The 10,176-nt window shown below is 45.9% G+C and overlaps 3 protein-coding genes across 4 annotated transcripts; 1 reads left to right on the top strand and 2 right to left on the bottom strand.

Moving 5' to 3' along the window:
• Positions 1-559: 559 nt before the first annotated feature.
• Positions 560-1,443, top strand: LOC119326058 (trihelix transcription factor GT-3b-like). The gene has a single exon (XM_037599763.1). It carries the CDS (start codon positions 696-698, stop codon positions 1,176-1,178), a length of 483 nt encoding a protein of 160 aa, XP_037455660.1. The 5' UTR covers positions 560-695; the 3' UTR covers positions 1,179-1,443.
• A 542-nt stretch (positions 1,444-1,985) lies between these two features.
• On the bottom strand, positions 1,986-5,126 carry LOC119323808 (pentatricopeptide repeat-containing protein OTP51, chloroplastic-like). Of its 2 annotated transcripts, XR_005156515.1 has the most exons (3): positions 4,553-5,126; positions 2,362-4,366; positions 1,986-2,281 (listed from the first exon to the last, which is right to left on the bottom strand). XR_005156515.1 is itself a non-coding variant. In XM_037597518.1 (2 exons), exons 1-2 carry the CDS (start codon positions 5,042-5,044, stop codon positions 2,501-2,503), a joined length of 2,358 nt encoding a protein of 785 aa, XP_037453415.1. In that variant the 5' UTR covers positions 5,045-5,126; the 3' UTR covers positions 1,986-2,500. The 2 variants fall into 2 exon arrangements, 1 of the variants encoding a protein (XP_037453415.1); XM_037597518.1 differs by having other exon boundaries at positions 1,986-4,366.
• A 704-nt stretch (positions 5,127-5,830) lies between these two features.
• Positions 5,831-8,365, bottom strand: LOC119324994 (3-dehydrosphinganine reductase TSC10A-like). The gene is made up of 3 exons (XM_037598754.1): positions 7,585-8,365; positions 7,329-7,476; positions 5,831-6,343 (listed from the first exon to the last, which is right to left on the bottom strand). The coding sequence occupies exons 1-3, from the start codon at positions 8,119-8,121 to the stop codon at positions 6,042-6,044; spliced, it is 987 nt and encodes a 328-aa protein (XP_037454651.1). The 5' UTR covers positions 8,122-8,365; the 3' UTR covers positions 5,831-6,041.
• Between the last annotated feature and the right edge of the window lie 1,811 nt (positions 8,366-10,176).

Genomic DNA, 10,176 nt, shown 5'->3' with positions numbered 1-10,176 from the left:
TCGGGCTCAAAAAAGCGTGGGCTGCAAATCCTAGAGCACATGCCGGCGCGCGGTGCCGATACAGAACGTGATTGATCACCGACGGCAGAAAATCAATCAAACAAACAAACAAATCCTCACGCGACCAATGGCAACATCAGAGTGTATGTCAAACATTATCCTGCGACCGCGAGCAAGTCTCGTCTTTTTTTTCCTTCGACACGGCACGTCAGGCTGACAGCGGCGCTGCCGGACGCCGCGGGCACAGGGTCGCGCTCGCGCGTGCGTGCACGTCATCGCTATCCAGGGAGAAACCGGTCAAACGGACAGCGATGCGAGCAGCACCTGCAGAGGTACGAGGCGGCGCGCGGGCATCCATTCGCAGAGCATGACGTGGCGTGGCGTGGCGTCGCCAGTGTGGACGGGGCCAAAGCCGTTCTCACCAGCCGGCGGGTGTGAACCGACGAGGAATTCGAGAGGCGTCGGAAAAGAGAACACGAGAGCGAAGGAGACCAACGGCTGCTGCATGCAAAAGCTGGCCCTGGCGACCCCTTCCACACCCACCAGCACCAACACGCGTAGCCGCGTAGGCGCACCCTTTATCAACCCGCGGCCTCGGCACGGCCCATGGTGAGCGTGGCAGGCCGGCGAGCGAGCGCGCGAGCGATCACAATCACAATCACATCACGCCGTCTTCCACGGTGCGCGGCGGGAGCATGCAACGGCAGCGCTTCGGGTCTGACGAAGGTCCGGGAAGAAACCCCGCCGAGGAGAGGAGGCTCAAGAGACCCGCGACCGAGTCGGAGGAGACCGGCGACGACGACGAACTGCCCCCGGGAACCAGGAGGAAGATGAAGGACACGCAGCAGAAGACGAGGCCGAGCGGCAGCACCGCAGCCGGCGCAGGCGCGGCGTCGTCGGCGTCCTCCGTCCGCGCCGTGCTGCAGGACTTCCTGGAGCAGCAGCAGCGCCTGGACGCGCAGCGGCAGGAGGCGGCGGCGCGGCACGCGCAGGAGCGGCTGGCCTTCGAGCAGCAGTGGCGGCAGGAGATGCAGAGACTGGAGCGGGAGCGGCTGATGCTGGAGCAGGCGTGGCGGGAGCGCGAAGAGCAAAGGAGGATGAGGGAGGAGGCCAGGGCCGAGCGGAGGGACGCGCTCCTCACCAACCTGCTCAACAAACTCTTGCGCGATGACTTTTAGGGAGTGACACGTGGCTCCACGACGCGTGCCTAATAATAATCAACAAAATTTGTTACTGGTAGCATAGGTTATGGCTCTGTGGGTCAGTAGAAATTCTTTGTTTGCTTTGTCTTCACCTGATCATAGATTAATCCGTAGGAATGTTAAGCCATTTTAGTAGTCTATATATCTCAGTTGCATACACATGTAATCACTAGCTAAGATGCTGCCAAATGCTCTGCGTGCCTTTTTCTGGAAGGGTAAATGTTTTTTCTGCCAGACATCATGGAACAAATATACGTTTTTACAGATTATTATGTACTGCCATTAGCGACAATCCATGAAAATTTCGCAAAGAAATAAAAAAGATTTGGCAAATGAGAACAGGTGAGTCATATGTTGTTGGAAATTCACTTTGACTCATAGGTGTATATGCACCCATTGTCTAAATACACATTTTAAAAAGTTAAAAAATTCGAGAAAAAATCCCACATGTAAATCCGGACATTATACGTGCGTGCACCAAGTTTCGGTGAAAACGGACTTTTTGTGGCTTATGTAAAAAAAGACAATTTTTGATGCCTGATTATAGCTATTCACGAGGCAATTTTGTATCCCTTTTATACATGCCACAAAATATGTCCTATTCTTTTTATACATGCCACAAAATATGTCCTATTTCACCGAAACTTTGTGTGCGGACATATGATGTCCGTATGTACACACGGGTTTTTTCTAGAAATTTTTTAACATTTTGAAATGTGTTTTTATACATATTTCATAATAGGTGTATCTATACCTAGGAGCCAAAATGCCACTCTCGTTATGTTTAATAACGTACTGTAAGTGGTCGACAGAATCCACAAATTTTCTGCCTAGTCTCTAGTGTGCAAATCTATCATGCAGATGGCTACATAGGTAGATCAATACGGGCAACATGTTGTTAGTACTTACTAGGAAGGTGTACAACAAAGTAAAAGTATACGTTACAAAACCCTGATCAATCTGTAGGCTTGTGAAGCTGTGTTCCTTCCGATGTTCAGATTGTAATGAACTACTTCCTGAATATTTGTCTTCAGTCTACGTTACAAGCTATAAGGGCAGAGCCCCAGTTCACTTTTCCACTGAAAAAAAATTTTGATGTCAGTTCACAGCGGTCACAGGCCATCGCCATAAAGGGTGATCAAGTTTGGCAGAAAATAACCTTTACAAACGAAAACCGCCACTTGGAGACTTTTCAAGCTCTACCACCAAACCACTAAAATATAGCACATCTGTCCGCAGCAAGAACTTGACGTTGATGCAGTGCCACCAGTCACCAGACATCTCCTACTCCCTGGTATTCACTCTTCACTTCCATACTTATGAGCATCATCAACAGAATCAGTATCAGTTTCTTGGTCATCACCAGAACCTGCGGTGCCACTTTCCTGTGTTGTCAAACCCAAGAAACCGTCCAATACATAAGGTTCTATAACTTTCCAGAAAGAATCGGCATTGCTCCCCTGAAAACCTATCCAGAAGAATTGCCCTTTCCTCTTCACTTTACTAGACAAGGACTGTGGATGCAAGGAGTTTACAATTCTTTCAACACCCTCACTGTTCCCACCACTGACCTTGAGAACGATATCACCTGATGAGAGTTTGAAGCCTCCAAACATGAACCAATACGCTAGAACACGTGGAGATAACCACCTATGGATAAGCTTTGGGAGAACAGGCTGACCTTTTATAAAGAACTGATCAGCAAAGAAACCAAAATGTAAATGAGGTATGGTTGAAAACTCATAAGGTATCTTGCTCTCATCCTCAAATGATCTGCTTGCTGAAGTCAGCCATTCAAAGAAACGCTCATGAATGTGCACCCTTAAGACCGAATGGGCATCAGAATCTTCCTGGAACTTAAAATGGACAATATGGACCCCTCTCTGTGCATGAGATTCAATCTGTGTGCCTCCCAGAAGCAAACCAATCAAAATCTCACGCTGCTCTTGATCCAACTTCATGCTCACGGGTTTTGGCTTAACAGCGACTTTCTTACCAAGACGGAGACCAGTCTGAAGTTCTTCCAACAAATCCTCTTGTACATCATACTTCTTTTTACACATCATATCATAAACCTTTTCAGCTTTCTGATAGTCTTCTGCAGAAATATAACCTCTTAGCATGATGTTGCAAGATTTTGTGTTAGTACCTATCGTCCCTTTTTTGTGCATTTCATCGAAGACCTCCTCAGCTTTCTCGACATTTCCAGCCCTTATCAGTGATTCTAGATAGATGGTGTACAGGATTCTATTTGGACGGCACCTAGCAAGGCATTTCGAGAATGTTAGTTCTAATTTCTCATGCATATCAAGATCCAAATACATGTACATCAGGGCAAGAAATGCTGGCATCAGATGCTTCATATGACTCTCAGAAAATTCATCCATAAGTTGTTCCGCAACATCTATCTCCTCAGCATTTGCCATTATCTCAATTATCTTATGATAAGTTGCAACGTTTGGGGGTATACTTTGCCTCTTCATTTCTCTGAATATATCCATGGATTTCATAGGCTCACCAGTTCGAGCATAAACCTCCATTCGGCAGACATAGGCCTGAGCAGGAAGTTCTGAACCCCTCTGGAGAATTTCATGCCATGTTGCCTCAGTTTCTTGAACCCTCCCTTCTTTGGAGAAGGCCCGCATGACTGACACCAGCACATCAATACTGTCATCAAAACCAGCCTGCTTCATTTCCTTCCTAAGAGCTATGATCCTGTCCCTATCAATGACATCTTGGTAGCTGTGAAGCCAGATGAGCCCAGCATAGACCTCCTTGTGCACCTCAAGATTGGTGGTGACCAGATTGTGGTAGATAAACTCAGCCTGCCTGAGGTTGTGCTTTGCAGTTCCTCCTGTCTTACTCACAAGTGCGCAGAACAAGGAGTTGTGAAGGCTTAGGCGAGGCTTGTAACCGCCCATCTGTATCATCTGGTTGTAGATAGTGCAAGCATGTTCAAGGCAACGTCCCCTGGGCGTACTGAGATATGCAACGGTCAATATGTGGAAAGTGGACTCGGCAGGCACACGGCCCTGCTTGACCATTGCCTCAAACATCTCCCGGGATTTCTCAACCTTGCCTTCCCTGCCGAGAAAATCAGCCACCCTTGTGGCAAGCGCAAAGTTGAAGCGGTACCAATACTGCCGCTCCATCCAGCTAAACACCTGAAAACAACCAACGAGTACATCTATGATCCATCCCATCGACCCATCGTGTATATGCAGCTACGGCAATTCGTCGAACAGTTCATGGGCAGCAAGAAACCAGATGAACATTTATTAGAGCAAATTACTCGAAAATGTTATGGCCTTATGGGAGAGGTGGGTGTGTGAGCCTGCGAGGGTACTGACCCGGAAGGCGGCGTCGTTGTCGCGGATGCGGAGGCAATGTGCAGCTACGTAGGTGGCGTCCTCCTGGGTGAGCCACTTGCGCTGGGCGTTGAGGATGCGGGTGAAGGTGGAGTGCTTGTAGGCGGGGAGCTCCTTGCAGAGCCAGGCAATCCTGGAGCGGCGCCACTGCTCGGGCAGCTCCTCCAGCTCGGGCACCACCAGCTCCGGCGACCGCACCGCGTCCCTCTCGTCGGCCGACGCCCACGCCTGGTCCTTGAACATACCAGACTCGTCGTCCTCCTCGTCCTCGTCGTCGGACTCCTGCACTAGGGACTCCAGAGCTGACGCCACCGCTGGAATTCGAACTCTCGGTGGGGATATGGCGAGACGGCGGGGGAGGAGCGGGGGAACGGCGAGGCGGAGAACGGGAGGCGGAGAAGCGAAGGTGGGGAAGAAGGCGGCAGAGCATCGTAGTGCCGGAGATGGAGTGGCGCAGTAAGAGGTGGAGGCCATGGGTGAATCTCGATGGCGAGGACCGGAAGCGGAAGCTGTGCTGCTTCTATCTCACTCGGGCTGCCTCATCGTCTCCCCGGGTTGCCGTGTACCTCTCCGCGGAGCGAGGACTGGTACCTTCCAGGGCCACCCAAAGTGATCTCCTCCATCGATCCTTATTTCGACGATCCACAGCAAAACTTCTGCTGTTTACGAAACCTCAGATATCATGGATTTTGCCTCATCAAACAGACGGAACTGTGGATGCATTTTTCATTTAGAAATGGCACCAGAAAATTGGCACTGATATATAAATTGCCCAAACGTCTTATATGTAGGAATGGAGGTAGTAGTATATATTTGTTCGAACATCCAATTCTGAGCCCGAGAACATCTGCATTTGGCAAACAGTAAATTAAAAAAGCTAGAAAAATTCGAAGAACCCCGACTTTTTTTTGCACGTAAGATGTTTGAGGGCGCGAAGTGGATGCCAAATTTGCATTTGGACATCCGAGTAGCTCTCAGTAAAAAACAAAAATCAGATTCAAATAGTGCACAAACAGTAAACTTTTTCACATACCCTAAATTTGATATATTCTTTGCGGAGAGCAGCTCAGATATCCAAATGGGACATCAAGCACTCAGTCATCTTTCTCCGCAAAAATAATTCTGAAAATTTTGAATTTATTTCGTATTTTTCATGATTGTTTTGTTCACTCCCCGGCTAGCCAAAACACCTCGTCCATATTTATTCCTTTACCTAGTACATATATTGTTCCTATATTACTAAAAGTAATAACAGAAAGATTAGAACACAGGCAAAAGGGGACTATTAACTTTCTGTCCAGTACAAGTGTACAACGTGCTAAGTATATCTGGTCAAAAATAATAACCCAGATATACATTTTGTATCCCAAAATACAACCGGGATATACATTCAGTGCAGGGATAACAATGTACATTATTGGTTGTATAAAGTCCTATGAAAATCTGGGAATCTCAGGGCTAGTTTGGGCTTTCACCCATGTTTCTTGTTCTTGGCGTACCAGTTCTCAATAGTAGAGAACCAATTCCACTGGAAACATAGTGCTACAAATCGCATCAGTCCAGCACCGATCACCTCCACGAATGCAATTAACGGGGAACTCTGGGGGGTTAGACCAGAAGTGGCTATAGCTAACATTGCTCCCTCGAAATTGCAGGGGACAATAAACCTCCCAGATTTGATGCCGTTTAGAGCCTTCATAGCAACATCATCAGCCTTCATTCCACCAGATGAATCTGCTATGATAGTGGTAAGCTCTGGCCTCTTTTTCTTCTCTGCAACCAATAAGAAAACAGCCAAGTACCCGTCATGCTTCAGTTTCACTGTATGAATATGCACTCTTTTTATTTTTCTTTTTGAGAGTAAAGTGTGAAATGAATGTGAACTGGATATTCCCTCCGTTCGGACATAAGGGGCATGGTTATAGTTCAAATTTGAACTTTGAACTAAAACCATGCCACTTATTTCTGAACGGAGGGAGTACAACACTAATGTGCACAGCTGGTCCCCTAATCCAGAACGGAGGGAGTAGCTCCAGAATTGGGTCTGTTAAGAACTACTCCCTCCGTTCCTAAATATAAGTCCTTTTAGAGATTCCAATATGGACTACATACGGAGCACAATGAGTGAATCAACACAGTAAAATACGTCTATATACATCCGTATGTAGTCCGCACAGAAATCTCTAGAAAGACTTATACTATTTAGGAACTGAGGGAGTATGAAATGTACATGGTCAGGTGGAGGGTTCTCGCACCCATTTTCTCCTATCAATATATGATATGCACGCTTGTGCATATTCTAGAAAAAAAATGAAATGTTCATGGTCTTAAAAATCATACCAAAAATCAGAACTATATTTTTTTTCCGTTCTTCCATCAGGACAGTGCAGCTTGCAAGAATCAAATAAGGCTATTTAACTAGCAGTGAAATTATATCTACATAAGATCAGTTCATCACTTTGTCAATGCAAATTTACTGGTAGGCATAACTAATCAAATGGTTTCGGTTGTACTGGTCTTATGATCCTTTAAGTAAACTGTTTGCATTACATTTTCATCAGTACATAAGCTTGAAATTTTGAGGATCTAAAAAGCGTCTCAACTACACCAATTACTCAACCGTGTCACAATCTTCAGAGATGTAAATCATCTAATAATTTTTGTATCATGTGAGAAATTCGACGGGAAAGAAGATTGTAAGTTAATTAGATAATTCAGCAATCACTTCAAAGTTCAAACATATATTATCAATACATACCCTCGACAAGACCCGGTGTCTCTGTGTCAGGAGGGAAGATCAGCGACACATGAATATCGTCCGAAACGACCTCATGCTGCAGCGACTCTGCAAGTCCAGTTAGTGCGAACTTGCTCGCGGAGTAAGCAGTATACCCATAAACACCAACCTACAGCAAAGATATCATTTGAGCTTTATCTCCCATCATGAGACATTACATCAAACACTTTAGCTGCATTGTTGGCAAAGCAGCGAAAGAACCCTGTATACTGTATACCTGACCAGCCTGCGATGACATGATGGCAATGGACGCCGGGAGACTGGTCTCGCGGGTGCGTGCCTTCATGGCAGGGAGCGCGGCCTTGATGAGGTGGAAGGTCCCCATGAGGTTGATGTCCACCATCCACTTGACCTCCTCCATGTCCTGCTTCTCCAGCTCCTGCGGCACGAACACGCCGTGGTTGCAGACGAGCACGTCGACTGGCCCGGCCTCGTCGAGTGCGCGTGCCACGGCGGCGGCATCCCGCACGTCGGCCTGGTGGACCCCGACGTCCTGTCCCGTGGCAAGCCTGATGGCGGCGCGCGCGTCGTCGAGGCGGGCGGCGTTGCGCGCGAGGATGGAGACCCGCGCGCCCTCCCGCGCGGCGGCCGTGGCGAGGGCGAGCCCGATGCCACTGGACCCGCCGGTGATGAAGACGTGGCGGCCCTTGAGCGGGATTCGCGCGGCCCGTGGCCGGGTCAGGAAGGCGAGAGCGGCGATGAGGCCGACGGGCGGCACCAGGAGGAGGAGCAGGAGGAGGAGTGCTGCGGCCATGGCGAAGTCGCGCTAGGGCCTGGATTTCGGCGGCGGTGGAGTGAAGAGGTGATTGAGGTGCTGGGGTTTAAAGAGGGCGAAGGGGCCGCCGGAGTGGACCGGGGCGAGGGCGGCAACGGAGGAGGAAAGGTCGTCGCCTGACAGGTTCAGATCTAGGACGGCGACCGTCGAGACAAGCGAGCACACTCGCCTGGACTTCAGGTGTGGGGTTCCCCGGCCTCGCGCGTATCGGACGCGAGGAGGGGCTTGATTGGGTGCGCGAGTGGTGGGAAGGCCGGCGCCCGGCGGGCGACGGCAGATCTGACCGGGCGACATGGAGGCGGCCCATCCACCCTCACGTGGGCTGAAGCGACTTTGCCGGGTTCACCTTGTGGGCGAATCCTATTGGACGCCCGTGTGCGTTGGCCGGGGAAAATCCTATTTGCCGCTCTTTGCGGCAAACAGTCGGGGTTCCGCACACCCTATCGCTCGAGCGTTCGTGGGCGGGCCAGCCTGTTAAGCGTTCCAATCCTACTGGTTTTGGGAACCTTCTATGAATGTTCCAAGCCGGTTTTTTCCGGTTTTAGGAACTTTCTAGAAGGTTTCTGAACCGGTTTTTTCTTTTTGATTTTTCTTTCCTTTTTTCGTTTTTCCCCTTCTTTTTTCTGTCTTTTTTTTTTCTTCTTGCTCCTTTCTTTTTGATATTTTTCTATTTTATTTTTACAAAACGTTTAGGATTTTATTTTTATTTACTTTTTATTTCTTTTTCTTTTCTTCTCTTTTTTTCAAAAAATATCAAAAAATTTAAGTTTTGTTTGTGTTTCAAAAAAAATTGTTCAGTTTTTGAAAAAATGTTCGCAAAATACAAAAATTGTTCTTGATACACAAAAAAGTTCAAAACTTTTGAAATTCAGAAAATGAACTAGATTTCAATTTTTTGTTCATATATTCTAAAAATGTTCGCTCTTCCAAATTTGTTCGGGATTTTTCAAATTTGTTCTCTGTTTCAGAATTTGTTCTCTGGTTTTGGAAACCTTCTAGAAGGTTCCTGAACCGTTTTTTTTCATTCCTTTTCTTTTTCTTTATTCTGATTCCTTTTTCTTTTCCTTTTTTGTTTATTGTTTCTTTTCTTTTTGTTTTTTGTTTTCCTTTTTCAAAAATGTTCTCTTTTACAAAAAACGTTCATATTTTCAAAAAATGTTCGATTTTCAAAATTTTGTTTGTGTTTTGTTCCGGAGTTTCAGAAAATTGTTTCCGATTTCAAGAAAAATTCACATATTCAAAAAATGTTCACTTTTTAAAATATTATTCGCGTTTTGAAATTTTGTTCGGGAGTTTTAAAACTGTTCATTTTTTTAAATTTTGTTTGGAATTTCAAAAAGTGTTCCCGTATTCAAATTTTGTTCATTGATCCAAAAAATGTTTGTGCTTTTGAATTTTGTTCGGAGTTTCAAAAAATATTCCTGTTTTCATTATTTTTGTTCTCAAATTTCAAAATATGTTCAAGCGGTTCAAAACATGTTCCCGTTTTAAATAAATTGTTCGCAAATTTAAAAAAATGTGCATAGTTTCATTTTTGAGTTTTGAAATTGTTCAGTTTCAAATTTTTGTTCACAAGTTTCAAAAAATGTTCGGGTGGTTCAAAACATGTCCCCGTTTTGAAAAATTATTTGGAACTTAAAAATTGTTTATAATTTTTTATTAAATGTTGATGTTTCCATTTTTTAGGAGATTCAGAATAATGTTCGCTTTACATTCCCCACAAAAAAAAGTTTGCTTTTCCAAATTTTGTTTTGGAATTACAAAATATGTTCCCATTTCAGAAAACTGTTAATGATTTTCAGCAAATATTTTTTAGCATTTATGATTTTAGCTGCTTTGAAAAAATTGCTTTTGTAATTTCAGAAATTCTTCGAATCTGTGCTGGAGTTCGGTTCTTAATGGTTGGTGTTGTGAAGTAATCACGAATGGTCACTAGTTCAGCTGGTTATATCATCTTCTCTCCAGGACGGAATACAGGGTTCGATTCCCTGCGAGCGCACTCCTTTCCGTTTTCTTTTTGAGCCAGTCGCTACT

This window comes from Triticum dicoccoides, chromosome 6B (genome assembly GCF_002162155.2).
Source record: "Triticum dicoccoides isolate Atlit2015 ecotype Zavitan chromosome 6B, WEW_v2.0, whole genome shotgun sequence".
In the NCBI taxonomy this organism is placed as follows: Eukaryota; Viridiplantae; Streptophyta; class Magnoliopsida; order Poales; family Poaceae; genus Triticum; species Triticum dicoccoides.
The sequence above is the reverse complement of the archived record's forward strand: the minus strand, read 5'-3'. Positions and strand labels throughout refer to the sequence as shown.